Raw genomic sequence first — 20,057 nt, forward strand, 5'->3', positions numbered from 1 at the left:
ATTCCTGCCGGGGGACGCTGTGGGCCCTGGCGGCGTGCTCCTCCCTCTGCGTCATCAGCGCCCACACCCTAGGTGGGGTTTGCGATAGGGCCTTTCTGTGTGGAGTTTGCATGTTCTCCCCGTGTCTCCTAGGGTAGATACCCTCACAAAAACATGCACATACTGTAATCCTGGTCTCAATAATGCCTCCCCCTGGGCAGCCAGGGCGCCTGATGGAGGGGAAAGGAACTGGTTGGAATAACGTGTTCCTTCCACGCGCTACGTCCAAACCAGGGAAATCTCCACTGTCAGGTGAAAAGAAGCAACTTGGACTCCTCATGCATAGAAGCAAGCATGAGGTCAGTCCGTTGTCTCCCCATGTGCGGCAGAGGGAGAGCAGAGCCCAGGATTACATAGGCAATTGGCACTGGGTGAAAAAATGGGTTACAAAATTGTGGGATAAAAAAAAAAAGAATAATATGCATAAAACCGCAATATTCATTGAATTATTACAAATGTATTATTTAACGTACAAACTTCTCACCCCATAGCCTGTGTAGATAAATATAGGTTCAAAATTCATGTGAAAAAGGTTTTGTGAGCGTAACGCGAAAATCCCAGGAGGAGATAGATTTGTACTGTTTTTCATATAATTCAAAATGGCGGGAGATCTAAAGGTCAGAGGTCAAAAGTCAGAGTGTCAAAGTTGTTCGGCATGAGGAGACGCATATATGTGCGTCCAGGTTTCATGGCTGTACGTCAAACAGAGCATGAGCTATACCTGTTCAAAGTTTGCACTTTCGAAGGCCTCCTACAGCGCCACCCTTTGGCCCATTATTGTAAAAAGTAATAGCACACGTCGCCACAGTAAGCTGAACACATGTTTGAATATCGATTTTCGGTAGTATGTAGCAGTAGAAAGGTGCCAAAGTTTTGAGGAGAACTTGATATGACTAGTATAGACTGATAGATAAATAATGACAATAACATACGTGTGCTCGCCTTTCAGGCGAGCCCACAATAATGCACCTGGTCTGTTACAGTATGTGAAACATGTCAGTGAATACCACCATGAGTGCATCCTCAAGTGGGCTCAGTAAGTTTCTGCCTATAGCCCCTTTTCCACAGCCCCCACACCACACCACACCACACCGCCCACTTGTGCCAGGTTTTCCACTACAAGGACCTGGTTAGAGTGGTTTGAAAGTGGTACTAAACTTGGTACTAAAAAGTATCCAATCTAGAGTAGGTCTGAGCTAGGCCAAACAGGGCCAAACACTTCATAATGACTGATCACTCACTGACTTTTCATTTAGACCACCAGGATATAGTTGTAATACATGATAATAGATTATATTGTGTTATAACCACTATTATAATCTATTAAAGTGTATTATAATTATCATAGTAATACATTGATACTTGATAGTGTATTATAATCACAGTTATAATCCATTATAGTGTATTATAATTTAGGATAGTTGTAATACAAATGTATATTGTATTATAATCACAGTTAAAAGGGTCAATTTGTTTCTTACCGATAGGGGTGCTTTTGTGTAATGGAAAATGTAGATATTTTTATGTGGTGCGGTGTGGTGTAGTATGGTGTGGTGTGGTGCTAAAGGTGCAGTCGAAAAGGGGCTTATGTGAACCATGGCCTTCAGCGTAGCATATTATAGTACACTACACTGCCCCCTATCAACAAATGAATGTCAGTGCATGTTTTCACAGTCAGATGTGACTCCCTCCAGTGTACACATTACACAATGATGTTAGATCAGGGGTGTGCAACTTTGATGATGGAGAGAGAGGGCCAAAACCTCTTATCTCCGTATTTTATTTTTTTCTTTTCGTAATTAATGCCCTACTTTTCGGTAAATGGTAAATGGTGCGTTTATATATTGCTTTTCATCCAAATTGCGCTTTACATAAGATAAAATGATTATTCAAACGTGTTTATTTTCAGAATTAAATGTACATCAGTAAACACAACAAACCTATTACAGGAAAAAAATAAGAAAAAGGCAACAGAGAAAGTAACTTACTTCTTCTTCATTCTGTCACACAAAATTGGCAAAAATAGCCGATCTGCAAGCTCAAACCGCTTGGCAGCATGGTGCGTTTTGAGCTTTTAGATCTTGCCTAAAGACATTGTAGATTATTTTTGGCTAATTTTAATTAGAAATCACACCCAGTGTGGAGTGAGCAGTGCCAGTACTGAGCAGGAGTACTGGATGCACCAGTGATTGTTAGTGCCAGATAGCAGAGGTGATGTACCCCATGTTGTACCCCATGCTGTTGTGTTGTCCAGATAGCAGAGGTGATGTACCCCATGCTGTTGTGTTATCCAGACTAGCCCTTACCCGTTCAAAGATATGAGCTCCAAAATGATGTGCAGTGTGTGGGTTATGGGAGGTGCACTGTGCACACAGTATATGAGGGATGGAAAGTAACTTTAACTGGTGCTTGCATGATGTACTGTAGGAGCATCAATGTAAGAAACCCGTTTTGTTTAATGGCTACAGAGATACTGTCCCCCCCCCCCCCCCCCATCCCGCCCACCCGCCTGCACACACACACACCCGCCTGCCTGCACACACACACACACACACACACACACACACACACAGAGCTGGTTAAACATTTTGCCTCAAGCTAGATGCAGAATAGATGTGCCTCATGCTAGATGCAGAATAGATAGTAGATACACCATAAAAATGCTAATATACAGCATACGATTTGTGAAAGTGACAAACGGGCTTCACAGTTATGTCAGGTGTGTTCATATGCTGATGGTGATGCGATTTCAGATCAATTGCTCCAGCCACCGAGGAGAAACGCTGGGACAGACAGACAGACATTCGCAAAATTATAGTATAGATAGCAGAGGTGATGTACCCCATGCTGTTGTGTTGTCCAGATAGCAGAGGTGATGTACCCCATGCTGTTGTGTTATCCAGATAGCAGAGGTGATGTACCCCATGCTGTTGTGTTATCCAGATAGCAGAGGTGTTGTACCCCATGCTGTTGTGTTATCCAGATAGCAGAGGTGTTGTACCCCATGCTGTTGTGTTATCCAGATAGCAGAGGTGTTGTACCCCATGCTGTTGTGTTATCCAGATAGCAGAGGTGTTGTACCCCATGCTGTTGTGTTATCCAGATAGCAGAGGTGTTGTACCCCATGCTGTTGTGTTATCCAGATAGCAGAGGTGTTGTACCCCATGCTGTTGTGTTATCCAGATAGCAGAGGTGTTTTACCCCATGCTGTTGTGTTGTCCAGATAGCAGAGGTGATGTACCCCATGCTGTTGTGTTATCCAGATAGCAGAGGTGATGTACCCCATGCTGTTGTGTTATCCAGATAGCAGAGGTGATGTACCCCATGCTGTTGTGTTATCCAGATAGCAGAGGTGATGTACCCCATGCTGTTGTGTTATCCAGATAGCAGAGGTGATGTACCCCATGCTGTTGTGTTATCCAGATAGCAGAGGTGATGTACCCCATGCTGTTGTGTTATCCAGATAGCGGAGGTGATGTACCCCATGTTGTACCCCATGCAGATAGCAGAGGTGATGTACCCCATGGCGGACTACGTCACGGTGGAGCTGACGAGGATCCAGTGCCTGGAGGCCAGGGAGGTCATCGTCAGGACGCTGTCAGCACAGGGAGAGTCGCAGGACTCCTCCGTCGCCGCCATTCCAAACAATCTCCTGGTGCCTCTGCCGTCGCTGCCCCAGCCCCTGCACCCGCACACGGGCCCGCCGCCTCACCCTCACGCTCAGCCCCTCCTCGCCCTGACCCACCCCCACCCCCACCCCCACCCTCAGCCTCAGGCTCCCCCGCCGCCCCAGCAGCCACACGGACAGCAGCTTGCGCTCCGCGCGCCGCACGCTCAGCCGCAGGCCAGGCCCCGGCCGCCACACCCCCAGCCTCAGCCCCTCCACCCGCAGCAGCACCACCAACCGCCCCACCAGGGCGGTCCCAGGCCCCAGCACCGGCTGCCCCTCCTGCCGCACCCCCACCCCGTACCTCAGAGACCCGCAAGTGCCAGAGACCTGAATGCCAAAGAGCAGGCCGCCGCCCACCACCACCACCACGGAGGCGGAGCGGCGCCGCCGCCCGGATGGGACCCCCCGGCCCGCTCCCCTCCTCCGCCCGCCGGCCCCATGCAGGGCCACACCCTGGAGGCGCCCCCCTCCGCCAACGCCCGCTCCCCCTCCCCCCAGAGGATCCTCCCCCAGCCCAGAGGCACACTGATCCCCGACACGGTGGCCAAAGCCATCGCCCGAGAGGCAGCACAGAGGGTGGCGGCGGAGGGTGGCAAGGTGAGACAGTGGCCCGGTACATTTACTGTACGTACGTAAGTCAAATATTGTGCTTTTGTCCCAAATGCATTTGGGTCCCCATACGGAATCAATGGGGTAAATTTATTGTATTCGAATTTTTGTCTTAAGAATGCGACAAAAAAATATGGGGCACAGTGGCACAGCCGGTAGAGCTGTCACCTCACAGCATGAAGGTCCTGGGTTCGATTCCCGCTGGGGGACGCTGTGGGCGCTGGGGGGCGTGTTCTCTCCTCCGCGTCATCAGCTCCCACACCCTAGGTGGGGTTGGCGAAAGGGCCTTTCTGTGTGGAGTTTGCATGTTCTCCCCGTGTCCCCTAGGGTATGTATGCTCACAAAAACATGCAGTAATCCTGGTCTCTATAATGCCTCCCCCTGGCCAGCTGGGGCGCCTGATGGAGGGGAGAGGAACTGGTTGGAATAACGTGTTCCTTCCACGTGCTACGTCCAACCAGGGAAGCTCCCCCCTGTCAGGTGATAAGAAGCGGCCTGCTCACTCCTCATTCACTGAAGGAAGTATGAGCTCAGTTTGGAGCTCTCCCCAGGTTGGCAGAGGGAGAGCAGCACCCAGGATTACAGCTCAGTGCAATTGGCACTGGGTGAAAAATGGGTTACAAAATCGTGGGATAAAAATTTCGAGAAAAAGGAATGCGACAAAAAACGAAACATATTTTTGAACTCAAGTCTCCATGGCGGGGGTAATCAATAGAGGGAAAAAAAAACATTTTGCAGGTGAAGTACTCCTTTAACTCTTCATGCGTGTTTTCCAGGGGGGCAGGAGACAGGGCGGCTACGGAGAGCAAGGTCAGTCCTTCCACCAACATCACTCAGACGAGGAAGAGGAGGACGAGGACGGGTACGCTCGCAGCCGCAGAAGAGGAGCCTCGGTGGATGAGTTCCTCCGAGGCTCGGAGCTGGGCCGGCCGGTAAGACCAACACCCCCCCCGACCCGCTGTCCCACATCTTTGTCCTTTTTGAGAAATTTGGCTTACAATGGGCTAGAGCAGAGTTTCTCAAACTTTGAAATTTCAAGGTCTCCCCTTAAAGGAGTCGTTCAGACCAAAACACATATAGGGTTAAATCTGCCTTTTATCATACCCCTTCATACCTGCTTTAGTCGATTTTCTTCATAGCTGCCCCTGTTGCTAGATTTAGGCTGCCCCTGTTGCTAGATTTTGCGGGCCCTCTCATAATAATTAACAGAGTAGATAGTCTTTATTCTAGTGCGGTTATTTCTTTAGCTTCAAAGTTAGTATTTTTTTTTGGGGATTGTGTTTACACAACGTCCTGAGACCAACCAAACCGCTGTTTTGACCTCACAGGCACCCTTACTTGTCAAACAGACGAGAAGATCCTCTGCTCCTCCCCTCCCTTTCTAGGCTCTCCTCTCCCTGCTCTGGTGCAGAGCAGAAGCCGTTTGACAAGTAAGGGTGCCTGTGAGGTCAAAACAGCGGTTTGGTTGGTCTCAGGACGTTGTGTAAACACAATCCAATACAAAAATACTAACTTTGAAGCTAAAGAAATAACCGCACTAGAATAAAGACTATCTACTCTGTTAATTATTATGAGAGGGCCCGCGAAATCTAGCAACAGGGGCAGCCTAAATCTAGCAACAGGGGCAGCCTAAATCTAGCAACAGGGGCAGCTATGAAGAAAATCGACTAAAGCAGGTATGAAGGGGTATGATAAAAGGCAGATTTAACCCTACTATATGTGTTTTGGTCTAAGCTCCTTTAACTCTGACAGTGTATAAATGGAACCAAATGAACCCGGTATGGTTCATTTGGTTCCATTTGTACGCCGTTAGAGTTACAGACATGGGTCCATTTAGACCCCCATAAAGCAGGGGTTTTCAAAGTGGGTGACGGAGCACCCTGGGGTGCCGGAGCACCCTGGGGTGCCGCGACGGCAGTCCAGGGGTGCCGCAAGATCATTTGATAGTATTTGGAACTTATTTGCACACTTGAAAAAATATTTAGTATTATTTTAGACTTGAAGTACAAAGTTATTTTCAGTCAGTTCTAACCGAAATGGCTATTATCTCAAAGTTTTCCTCGCAACATAATCGCTAAAATATCGTCACTGTCGGGCAGAAACCTTGTATCTCCAAGTTTCAAATGTGTGCGTCTTTTGGTAAAGCAAAGCCCTGCTTCATCATACAAGACCGTCGCACAAAACTAGTGAAAACAGCAGATCTACAAGCACACAAGGCCTCGTGATGCGAGGCGTTGTGTGCTTGTAGATTTGCTGTTTTCACTAGTTTAGTACATTTTATAGATGATAAATGCAAAACAAACGGTTTTGAACATACAAGGTTTCCACCCGACAACGACGATATGCTATAAATATAAGGTGCTGGGAGTGAAAATTATAATGTAGGGGTGCCTCGGATAAAAAAAATAATATTTATGAGGTGCCCTGAGACAAAAGGTTTTGGGAACCCCTGCCATAACGGAACCCACAGAGTCCCTGGAATCCACTTTAGAACCCCTGGGCTAGAGAACTAATGGCAATTTTTGAGATGCTGAGCCCTGTCCAAATCAGCAAAGGCGTGACTTTAGGATCTATGCAAATACAGCATAACCTTTTCTGTCTGTATGTGTGTGTGCGTGCACGCGTGTGTGGGCGTGTGCCGTGTGGGCGTGCGTGTGTGTGTGCATACGTACACACACCCGTTTGTGTACTGTACGTGTGTATTACCCATGTATGGATGCAACTTTGCATGCATGTGCATGCATATATGGGTGTATGTATGTGTATAACGGGGGTACATATATACATGATGATGCATTTTTGTGTCATGGCTATATCCGTGTGTGTGCGTGTGTGTGTGTGTGTGTGTGTGTGTGTGTGTGTGTGTGTGTGTGTGTGTGTGTGTGTGTGTGTGTGTGTGTGTGTGTGTGTCTGTCTGTCTGTCTGTCTGTCTGTCTGTCTCTGTCTGTATTGTGCACGCATTTTCTATCCGCGTGTGCATCTGCATGCATGTACTGTACTGTATGTATACATCTGTTGTATGTGCGTGAATGCCGGCTCACACCGCTGCCTGCATACGTGCCTGCGCGCGTGTATGCACAATGCATGCGCACGACATGTGCGTACGACGCGTGTTTTAATTTGTGTGTGCGCGTGCGTGCGTGCGTGTGTGCGTGCGTGCGTGCGTGCGTGTATGCATGATGTGACGTGGGGGCCCTATGTGACACGGCATGCATGCGTGTGCTGAACCCGGCCCGCGTGTCACAGCCTCACTATAGCCACAGTGAGGAGTATCACAGTGAAAGTAGCCGGGGCTCGGACCTGTCCGACATCATGGAGGAGGACGAGGAGGAGCTGTACTCTGAGATGCAGCTGGAGGAGGGACGGCGACGCAGCTCGCACAACGCCCTTAAGGTAGGCTTAACCCATTTAGGCCTAGGATTATTGAATGCTTTAACTGTTGAAAAATAGCAGATATACAAGCTCGCAGCGCGGCACCGAGTGCCGCGCTGCAAGCTTGTAGATCTGCTATTTTTGAAAAGTCGTGAAAATGTGTGAAAATCTTTGAATACTGTATGTATTTTTTAAGCGAACGTTTGTAACTAAAATTTTGCTTCTGGGGGTGGTCCCTGGAACTAAATATTTTGAGATGGGGTTCCGTGGCCAAATAAATATCAGTTTGGGGGTCCTTCACAGGAAAAAGTTTGGGAACCACTGACAAATTTGTCTCTCAAGCACAGACTAACTGAGCTCCAGTTAAGTGAAAAGGACCTTTTCTTTGACGATGGCTGGCCAGATTGCTGACATAGAAACTTATAGGTTTTTCAAAAGACCTTAGAAGGATTCAAAAGACACTTATAGAATCGGGTCAAAATTCTAATTTTCACAATTTTTCGAAAATAGCAGATCTACAGCTCACAGCGTGGCACTCGGTGCCGTGCTGTGAGCTTGTATATCTGCTATTTTTCAATAGTTAAAGCATAAAATAATGATACACAATAATGTGTACCCGTTCTAACCCCCTTAACAACATGTTAAAGGACAACTTCACAACAAGGTTCATATTTTAGATTGTAAATTAAAGAAAAGAAAAGATTCTATTATAGATTTTTCTATAGTTTTAGAGATTTTAATGATTTTGATTTCAGTTGCTGGGGGCATGTGTACAATTGGCTAAATATGTCTTTTTACACACAATAAGCCCATTCCCAAGATTTACTGCAATATGTCATGGGCATATGTGACTTATGGGGGCTAGTAGTGTTAATGTAAATAGTAATAAAGAAATCGCTGGCTAAAAATACATATTTAGCCACTCGTACGCATGCCCCCACCCACTGAAATCAAAATCGCTAAACGTGCTAAAACGATAGAATGAATTAAATGAAAACATTTTAACCTTCACATTCTCTTTTCTCTAATTACAATCTAAAATATGAACCCTTGTTTTTGTCATTTAGGACCTGGAACCACTTTAATCATTATTTTATTTTTTGTTTAGCCATTAGCTATTGAGAAATATCAGATACACAAGCTCACAGCGCGCCACCGAGTGCTGAGCTGCAAGCTTGTAGATCTGCTATTTTTGAAAAGATTTTATTTTTTATTTTTTGCAAAACTTTGAATGTATATTTTTCAAAGCAAACTTTTGTGATTCAAATCTCTGCTTCTGGTGTCCCTGGAACATATTTTGAGATGGGGGTCCGCGGCCAAATACATGTTATTTTGGGGGTCCTTGACATGAAAAAAGTTTGAGAACCACTGATTTAGAAGAAGGATTTAAAAGTCAAAATGTTCAAAGACTTGCACAAATTGTCATTGTTCATTTTTCATAGCAGATATACAAGCTGCAAGCTTGTATATCTGCTATTTCTCAATAATTAAAGCATAAAATAATGGTTAAAGTATTTAAATGATCTACTTTGCATGGCAGTGTGTCATCACATGTCCAATACTGTTGCTGTTCAGGAAATGAACAAAATGTATGTATATATATATATATATATATATATATATATATATATTAGGGCTGGGATGCGATTAAAGATTTTAATCTAATTAATTACAGGCTCTGTGATTAATTAATCGCAATTACGCATTTTAACTCAGCGGGTGCCCACGAGGTGTCTACACGCCAATCTCTTTGATGTCTCTGGAGGCCCACGACGCGTTGACGTGTTTACTGTATTTACAGTATTAACTTTAAATCTCACCGTTACCGTTAGGTTGGGGCTGCACCTGGATGTAGCCCATTAGCCGCTAGTCGCTTCGAGTCGACGCTGAGAGCATCGCGCGGCCGTTTTTCTCTGTATACTCCAATGCATTTCCCCATCTTTTACACCCTTTATCTCTGATGTTTGTTTTATGGCTAAAACGGTGGCGTGGTGCGGCAAAATGTCCAAATTTTGATCGGCAATGAACAGCTATGATCAACACTGGCCCATACAGTAAGTTACACAATAACATCCTGTCTGCGCTCATGTGACCAAGTGACGTCATGACGCATGCATTGACGCAGCAGGTGGTGGGCCTGGGCAGCAAGAGGGGATAAATGGGGCAATCCAGGGGCACCCGATTTGTTAATCGCACACCGATATTTGACCTGAGAAGTAATTTTTTTCAAGTAAAACACTTTTTTTTGTACGAGTGAATCAACAAGTGAGTTTTTTAAATCTAAATTTCACATCCACTGGGCCAAGCAAAGCGCTCTGATTGGCTACTTCTCCCTTTGCATTTGTTGTCTCTTCTTGGTTGGTGCATCGCTATGATCTGTATCTGTATACCCGAAACTGAAGGTTCTGTGGTGCAAAAACTAAGTGCGATTAAAATGCGTAATCTTTTTTAATCACGTTAATTTCCTGTAATTAATTAATCGCAATTAATCAGTTAAAGTCCCAGCCTTATAATATATATATATATATATATATATATATATATATATATATATATACACCGTAATTGCTGGACTATAAGCCGCACCTGAATATAAGCCGCACCAGCTAAATTTAGAACAAAAAACAAATGTTTCATATACTGTAAGCCGCACCGGACTATAAGCCGCAGGTGTCCTTCCTGCTTCTTGCTAGAGCTCCCCTGGTGGCCGTTAGCTGTAAAAATCTATATATAAATCCTTGTTAAAGACCATTGTAAAACTAACTAACTGGCCGCTAGGTGTGAAACTCGCTAAATAAGCTGCACCGTTGTATAAGCTGCAGGGTTCAAAACATGGGGAAAAAAAGCGCGGCTTATAATCCAGCAATTACATATATATATATATATATATAAGCCTAGACATCTAAACGTTCATTTCTAGATGTTATTTAGACCAATTTTTGACAGACGTCTAAATAGACGACTATTGCTCACTGGGGTCTTTGTATGAAAGAAACTAATCAAATAAAGTGTATATTTTCCTTGTATTTTTCTTGTATGTTATTGCATTGGCCTGTTCCTGGAATGTTAAAAAAAATGTATTCTTGTGTGCTTGTGCACGTGTGTCTGTGTGTGTGTGTGTGTGTGTGTGTGTGTGTGTGTGTGTGTGTGTGTGTGTGTGTGTGTGTGTGTGTGTGTGTGTTGTGTGTGTGTGTGTGTGTGTGTGTGTGTGTGTGTGTGTGTGTGTGTGTGTGTGTGTGTGTGTGTGTGTGTGTGTGTGGGCGTGTGTGCGTGTGTGTGTGTGTGTGTGTGTGTGCGCGTGTGTGTGTGTGTGTGTGTAGGTGTGTGTGCCTGCATGAGTGTATAGCTGTGTGAGTGTATATGCACATGTATGTTTATGGGCTCGTCTTCACATAATCTGTATGTGTTTGTGAGCGTTGTGTGTGTGTGTATGTGTGTACATTTAGTGGTGTGTGTGCTACGTGCGTGTGTGTATGCGTCTGTGTGTGTGTGTGTGTGCATGCGTGTGTTTGAGTGTGTGCGTGCGTGATTGCGCGTGTGCGTGGTTGCGTGTGCACATGCAACTCATGTATGTGTGTGTTTGTGTGCGTGTATGAGTGCATGCACATGCCTCTGTATTTGTGTGTGTGTGTGTGTTTCAGAGCAACGCTAACGCTGGAGGTCGGATAGATCGGGAGACGGGCAGAAGAATCCAACATGGCGGTCCCCAGCCCCAGAGACGACCTCTCATGGTCCCCTCCATTGGTCAGTACGGTCATGTGGCCTCTCATGGTCCCCTCCATTGGTCAGTACGGTCATGTGACCTCTCATGGTCCTCTCCATTGGTCAGTACGGTCATGTGACCTCTCATGGTCCTCTCCATTGGTCAGTACGGTCATGTGACCTCTCATGGTCCCCTCCATTTGTCAGTACGGTCATGTGGCCTCTCATGGTCCCCTCCATTGGGAGACCACAAGCCCCCAGAACCCATAGAGTATTATTGCGACCGAAGGTCGCATATACTCTGAAAAACCGTGTCGCTTGAGTGTCCTTCCTTCCTTCCGTAACCTCTGTGATGTCAGTGTGATGTCAGCGAGTTGTGACATCACTTCCTGTACGGGGCGGCTACACGAAATGTGGATAACACTATATATGGAGATAGTCCAGTCCATCATGTCATATGGGACTACCGTCATAGACAGTAGCCAAAAGAGAAGGATACACAAGACTAAGAAAGACAAAAAAAGGAGGAGGAGGATAAAGATAACAAAAGGAGAGAGAAGAAAGGGTGGATGAGGTACAATGTGTCTCAGAAAAGAAAAGGAGGTGGCAACGGGGGCGGCTAGATAAAGTTATTAGGCCTGGATCCGACTTTAAGTCGACGTACAGGATTCCAGAAGTGTAGCGCTTATTCGCTCTTGTATCAAACTGGTACTCGAAACGTTCTTAGAATTTAATATATATTTTCTAAAGTAAATATGGGGGCGGCTGTGAAAAAAAAGAGAAGAATAAAAAAGAAAAAAAGGAGGAGGAGGATAAAGATACCAAAAGGAGAGAGAAGAAAGGGTGGATGAGGTACAATGTGCGGTATCCTCCTTGTCAAGCTCGACGTTGGTCATTTGGACCTATACATGGAGAAATGGAGCGAACCTGTTTGGCCTAAACATGGAGATGTGGTACAGAATGACTCATATATGGGCATAAAAAGTATGTCATGTGACATCACTTCCTGTACAGACAGTTAGACAGACAGCCATTGACTCCGGCCTAACAATGGCTACTGTCTATGACGGTAGTCCAGAGTTCGAGTTATGTGGGTGCCAGTGGGGTCTTAGCTCCCATAGTTAAAGTCTGGGACCCCATAGTCAACAACCCCCTTTGGGGTCTCTTTTTTTCTAAGTGTGTTTTTTTTTTTTTTTTCTCGTTTTTATTTTTTTTTTATGTTCCATTGGAAGAATTTATATTATTTATGTTAACTAGATATACTAAATAAACATGTTAGACAGTAAGACTGAACAATGACATCACACCGTTTAATCCTACTATTCATTTTATTATTATAAATCAGGCGCATTTAATGTGGGGTGTGAGTCTTCCTTTACCGTCCGGGTTATAACACACTCGCTGCAATGGTTCCTACCTTTCCCCCAGGGCCGAGGAGGCCCTGGATGCAGACCTACCCAGCTGCGTGGTCTCGCCATGGCCTGGGCATAGGCTAAGCTAGGAACCACTGCATCGAGTCTTTGCACTTCTAGCCACGGCCCGGACGGCAAAGGAAGGCGGACACGCCGGACAGCAACAAAACAACCAAACAAAACAACGCTGTCTTAGCAAGACTGTAGCCTTAGTGTGCCTGTGCCCGTGACAATGTTTTTTTTAGTAAATAAATATGAACCCGACCCGCCTTGTTTTGAGAAAGAAAAATACCCATTTTAGCCGACTTTATGCTACCAGAACGGGAACTTTTGGCTGGATGGCTCAGAGCTCAGATCATCAGATGGAGGAATTGGGAACTGGAGGCTGAGCAATAATGGTGAGTTAATATGAACAGAAAAGACTGCCTGGAGTTGTCAACATAGCCAATGTGAAGCCCGAATTAATATTGTGAAAGGAAAAATATGATTTAATATAGGAAATACCCGTTTTAGCCCACTTTATATCCGCGAAATACCCGATTTAATATGATTTAATATAGGAAAGTACCCGTTTTAGGCGACTTTATATCCGCAATTACCCGATTTTTTTTCGCCGCCGCCTTCGCGGCGGCGAAAGGCCCCCAGAGCTATGGGAGCCCTATTCTGGCGGCGCCTTCGGCGCCGCCAGAATAGGGCTCCCATAGCTCTGTGGGTATAACTCGATCTCTGCGGTAGTCCCATATGACATGATGGACTGGACTATCTCCATATATAGTGTTCTCCACATCTCCATGTTTAGGCCCTATCGCTCACACCCTAGGTGGGGTTGGCGATAGGGCCTTTCTGTGTGGAGTTTGCATGTTCTCCCCGTGTCTCCTAGGGTTGATACCCTCACAAAAACATGAACAAACTCCCCCCAGAATGATAACAACTAGAATCGTCAGAGAAACGCTGTGGTTGGCCAGATAGTCAAGAATTGATGTCACCCTGAGGTCGCATTCCACCCTCAGGTGTCTTACTAGTATATATATACTGTAATAGAGAGTGGACAGCCCCGCCCCCAGCCATTCACTTCAATGCAAGTGCTCAGTGGCGTTTTGAAGCATGCGGAAGTAGCTGAATCCAGGTGCATTCTGGGGGAAATTGGAACATAATTATGTTCCAAAATGTTTGACATCGAGACGTAATGACGTCACGAACGATGTCGACGTCCATTGAACACTATTGTAGACCCCAGCGCCACTGAGCAACTTGAAATTGAAATGAATAGCTCTATGGGCGACCATGGATCGGGAGACGTGTAGAAGAATCCAACATGGCGGTCCCCAGCCCCAGAGACCTCTCATGGACTAGGAACAAGATAAGGAAAAGACGCTGATGCGTTATTTTGGCACCACGACTATGCGCCATGACACTTTTGGTGGCAAAACTAACATTAGAGTGTATTCATGGGTTGCATTTGTAGTCCTAAACAGCCATGTTGAGGACCAACACAGGTGTTTCTATTTGTCTGATTGGCACAGAACTAATGTTCTACGTCAATCAGAACACCTGTGTTGGTCCTCAACATGGCCGGTGTAGGACTACAAATGCAACCCATGAATGAGAGCCGGCTGGACAGCTCATGAACAAAAAAAAAATACTCTGCTCAGAAATATAAAAGAAAACATGTCACACATTGTTTTCTGTTTCTGTGTTGCTTTTCGGTGTGTACACTGTATAACATTATAGAGGAATCTAAAGAGCACAATGTATGTTTCTGAACTAGCTAGTATCGCGAGACTCTCCACCATTCCCTGTCTGGAATCCAAATCTCGCAATAGCTCTGAGACAGAAACTATACCTGCCGCTGTTTAGCTTCATCAATATCATTATGTACTGTGCACATCGAAAAGCAAGTGATTGTAAAAGTACCTGTGATGTGTCTTCTTTTATATTCCTGGAGCGGTTATATAACAAAGGTCGCAATCGTTCAGAATAATTTTTTTGTTCATGAGCTGTCCATTTTTATTTTCAAAATTGCATTTTCATTTTAACACAGCGGGTGCCCACGAGGTGTCTACGCGACAATTTCTTTGATGTCGCTGGAGGCCCACGACGCGTTGGACGCGTTTACTGTAATTACAGTATAACTTTATATCTCACCGTTAGGTCGGGGCTACGCCTGGATGTAGCCCATTAGCCGCTAGTCGCTTCGAGTCGACAATGAGAGCATCGCGCGGCCGTTTTTCTCCGTATACTCCAATGCATTTCCCCATCTTTAAAGCCCTTTATCTCCGATGTTTGTTTTATGGCTAAAACTGTGGCCGCGTGCGGCAAAATGTCCAAATTTTGATCGGCAGTGAACAGCTATGATCAACACTAGCCCATACAGTAAGTTACACAATAACATCCTGTCTGCGCTCATGTGACCAAGTGACGTCATCACGCATGCATTGACGCAACAGGGCCTCGTATTCTTCTATGGAAGTGCTATGGGGGCACTCAGAGGGGATGACTGGCGCCTCCTGGTGGGCAGTCGATGTGTTAATATTGTCAACAAATTAGCTGTCATTTAAAAAAAATCAAATTCAAATGATCTTTTAATTATAATTTTAATTTTGTCATAGAATGAGCACCTGTATATGTAAAATGTAAACGCTATTGCATTTGACATTTATTTTTGTCTAAAAAAATGCGTCCATTTACTGAAAATTAAAAAGCAATTATGTTTTTTCAATTTAATTTTCGCATTTGCCATTTCATTTTAATTACGTCAGGTTTATGCTTCCATATCCAGCCGGCTCTCATAGACTCCAATGTTATTCATTAGGGGTGCAACGATACATTTTAACAGCGATACGATACGCATCCCGATACATGGTTAACGATACGATACATGGACGATATTGGTTCATTCATGGCGATGCGATATGATTCGATTCAATGATTTAAAATCGATATAGTAACTATTTAGGAAAGAAATGAAATCTGTGTAAAACGTGTAAAAATCTATTATTGTGGAAGTAAATGCTGTGATTATCTAGCAAATACATGGACATTATATTTCAACACACATGGACAAACCCAACCTGACATGAACACAGAGATTACACACATTTATCGATAGACCAAGAGTAGCTATATGGAATGGAAAGGTAATTAGACCCACCTTTTAAATTCCCTCTTAAAATTGCTAAATTCAAGGTACAAATACTTAGTTTCCATACAGTCAATTATTTACATTGCAAAACGGTTTGATTCCGATTACCGCATTTTAAAACGATACCGATACGATACAAAGCCAAAACGGTATGATATTTTGCTTTTGCAAACGATATAGTAGATCATTGCAAATTAAAATCGATTTTTCGATTTAGTTACTATATCGTTACACCCCTATTATTCATCGAACTTCCGGTGCAAGTTTTGTCACTGAAAGTGTCATGGCGCATAGCCGTGGTCACTCACTGGGCGTCTTTTCCTTATCTCTTGATTCTAGCTCATGGTCCCCTCCATTGGTCAGTATTGTCATGTGACCTCTCATGGTCCCCTCCATTGGTCAGTATGGTCATGTGACCTCTCATGGTCCCCTCCTTTGGTCAGTATGGTCATGTGACCTCTCATGGTCCCCTCCTTTGGGCACTACAGTCATGTTAGGAGAGAAAGAAGGGCTGCTTCTGGTTCCGAGGGTAATTTTTGGAAGCTGTTGAGTGTTTCCTTGCTTTGATGTTCTCCATGCTCTAGCACAGTGTTTCCCAAACAGTGGGTCGGGACCTGTCTATTTTTCTAACTAGGGGTTTGTCATGATTCTGAATCCATTGCAAGCATTTGTTTTGCACAAAAAACTTTCCTTGGGCTATAAATGGCCCCAGAAAACGCCCACAAGAACCCTCACATCCTACTTAAAGCATGCTTTTTAATGACTAGTTTTTATTTATATTATTATTATTGGTTACATAGAGTATATGTAAAGTAGAGTCTTTTTTTCTGCACTGTTTGTTTTTATTCTTTTATGAATTACTGCCGTCTCACACTAGGAGAAACATAATTTCGTTTGCTTTTTCTAAATCTGCTTGCAGACAGAAAAAGATGAATGACAAATAAAACAATCTTGAATCTTGAATAACAGCATTGCAATAATAATGTGTGGTTGTCACAACATCCCAAGGAAATCCTGTACTTGTCTCGCGGCACGCGCATTCCGTTTGGGAACCACTGCTCTAGCAGTCTGTGTTTGCTCTGTTGAAACTGTCATAAGCTTCCCTTTGTCTTCAGATCCCCATGTGTGTCTTTGAAACCATTTTCATGGCCGTCACATTCCCTGAACACGAACAGAGCTTGCACAAACTAGTATACTTCAACAAGCTCACCCCTGTCTCTACTAGGCTAGTATACTTCAACGCGTTACGTCCAACCGGGAAAACTCCCCCCTGTCAGGTGAAAAGAATCGGCTTGGACTCCTCATGCATAGAAGGAAGCATGAGGTCAGTCCATTGCTCTCCCCAGGTTGGCAGAGGGAGTGTAGCGCCCAGGATTACATTAGATAATTGACACCGGGTGAAAGAAATGGGTTACAAAAATCACAGATCTACAAGCTCACAACGCATCGCGCTGCGACACATTGTGAGCTTGTAGATCGAGCTATTTTCAGCATGCAACCAAGTGTAATATCTGCCATTACGGCGCCATCAAGGCCCGCCAAAATACATAATATAGTCGCCAAAATCTAGCCTAGGTGCCAGCCTGTTTGCTCCGTTCCGCGATTTGTTTTGTCTCTCCGCATCACAGTCTGGAAATGAATCAGTTGACTCGCATTTCTGAACGTCCGTTGTGACGTAGCAAGGTCGTTGCTGATTGGGTGTTGTTCCAACGAATCAGAGTAGGGTTAGGGTAGCTACGTCATCAGCCAGCCAATACAGACTGGTGTATTTGTCCCGCCCCGCACCACAGACCAATCGGAAGCCGCGGTGGCTGGAAAGCCACGTGGTGTTGTTCCAATGAATCAGAGGGTTAGGGTTGCTCCGAACCACAGACCAATCGGACTGTGATGCGGAGAGACAAAACAAATCGCAGGCTGGCACCCAGGCTGGCACCCAGGCTAGCCAAAATCTACCGTAGATTTATTCGCCTAACATCTTTTGATATTTAGTTGACTAAAACTAGACCTATACTAAAACTAAAACATTTCAGTTGACTAAAATATGACTAAAACTGAATGAAAATATATTGAAAAGACTAAGACTAAAACTAAATCAAAATTTGCTGTCAAAAGCAACGCTGCATGGCAGGGGCATTTGCTTCAGTTGGCGTTCCCGGGGGAGCAAATGGACCGGCTTTCGCATTGTAATCCCGAACCCCCTCCCCTACCCTTTGTGATTGGTGTTTCCTGTAGAGATAACCAGTGAGGGGGGTAACAGTGAGGGGAACCTCTCCCCCGTCTCCGAGGAGGTTTACTATGGCAGAGTAGGTGGACAAAGGACGTGGCCATCCCGCATCAGGCACGCAGGCTGCTCAGGCCCCAGGGCTCCCTATGGTACGTGCTGCTGCCTGCGGCCTCTTTGCCCCCCTTCACCACGGCACTGCCACCAAAACGCCTCCCCGAACTAGAAGGAAACCGGTGCTTGAGTAGATGTTAGGACACTTGCCAGTTGCCCGTATGAGTGTTATTCGGGGCTGCAACTATCGATTATTTTTCTAGACGATTATCGATTACTTTTTCGATTAATCAAATAATCGAGGAAGCATGTGAGTGGGGGTTCATTTATTAATTTAACTTTTTTTTAATATATATATATATATATAATTGACACAATTTCTGTATTTTTTAAATCAAATTGATTTTAAATAAACATCTAAACTGATTAGTCTGATTAATTATTTCAACCCTATTTTATAATTAGTAGAGTCGCGATGCACCACGTTGTGAACTTAGAGAAGAACCTTTTTTCCCCCTAAATCGATTATTTTATTAAAAATCGATTAGTTCAGTAAACTGTTGCACCCCTAGTACTATTATGTTGTTCCCAGTTGCACAGCATGACCCACTGCACTGCACTGATATAGTGGCATCACTCCCAAGATGGCCACACCACTGTTCTGGATGATTGATTGATTGATTGATTGATTGATTGATTGATTGATTGATTGATTGATTGATTGATTGATTGATTGATTGCTCCCTCATGCTTCCTCCTGCACTGAACTCCAGATGCCTGCTTAAACCCCTTCCCTTTGTGATATAGTCACACAATGCCGCCATCTCTACCCTGTTCCAGGGCAGACCACGCATGCATGCTGGGACTCAAGCTGAAGCGCTTATATTACTGTGTGCAGTGTCTGCACTGTAACGGGTTAACGTTTTATGTGGTGTATCTTGCTGTATATTTAATGCACACGCTGTGCCCCTTGCATTACAGACACACCCGGTATACAACTGATTCCTTGGCCACCTCAAAGTTCCACACCTTGCCATTCAGTTTCTCTCAATTTCAAATGCAAGTTCAACTACCACTGCATGGTTAGCCCTATAAGAAAAAGGGGGGGAAATTAGAAGCACAATACATACAAAGAAAACTGTACTGCCTCTGATAGACTTTCAAGCCCTAATTATCGGAAAGAAATTATGCAGCTCCTCGCACCCTAACAAAACAATATGTCTCGAGTAACGGTACCCAAAAAAGTTACAGTTTAACCCATTTAGGCCTAGGATTATTGACTGCTTTAACTATTGAAAAATAGCAGATATACAAGCTCACAGCGCGGCACCGAGTGCCGCGCTGCGTCTTTGAATATATCTACTTAAAAGCGAACATTTGTAACTCAAATATTTGCTTCTGGGGGGGTCCCTGGGACAACATATTTTGTGATGGGGGTCCATGGCCAAATACCTGTAATTTTGGGGGTCCTTGACATGAAAAGGTTTGAGAACAGCATGATTTAGAGGAAGGATTTAGAAGTCGGGTCAAAGATCGGGTCAAAGATATTCAAAGACTTGCACTCATTTTCACGATTTTTCAAAAATAGCAGATCTACAAGCTCGCAGCGTGGCACTCGGTGCCGCGCTGTGAGCTTGTACATCTGCTATTTTTCTAAAGTTAAAGCATAAAATAGTTAAAGTGGTTAAAATCTAACGCGACTCGGGCGCGTTCCAGGTATTTGAGAGTTTAATCCCCTAAATGATGCCAATTTGGTATCAGACATGCAGCAATGTTACAAATCATGTTATATTTCCAAAACAATACTTGAATAATTCACAGTTGTATCCACAGTTG

General features: G+C 44.6%; 1 protein-coding gene across 2 annotated transcripts in view; it reads left to right on the top strand.

Annotated features, from left to right (window-relative positions):
• The window catches only part of rimbp2a (RIMS binding protein 2a), a gene marked incomplete at its 3' end in the record, with an annotated part of 49,367 nt that overhangs the window by 20,604 nt on the left and 8,706 nt on the right, over positions 1-20,057 (top strand). Inside the window, exons 7-10 of one of the 2 annotated variants that reach the window (XM_080743192.1) lie at positions 3,542-4,306; positions 5,095-5,250; positions 7,565-7,711; positions 11,332-11,434. In XM_080743192.1, the coding sequence (XP_080599318.1) occupies positions 3,542-4,306; positions 5,095-5,250; positions 7,565-7,711; positions 11,332-11,434 (1,171 nt within the window). The remainder of the gene's footprint in view (positions 1-3,541; positions 4,307-5,094; positions 5,251-7,564; positions 7,712-11,331; positions 11,435-20,057) is intronic. The other variant, XM_080743193.1, reaches the window with a different exon arrangement.

Source organism: Nannobrachium achirus (assembly GCF_963921795.1).
Source record: "Nannobrachium achirus genome assembly, chromosome: 15".
NCBI lineage: Eukaryota > Metazoa > Chordata > Actinopteri > Myctophiformes > Myctophidae > Nannobrachium > Nannobrachium achirus.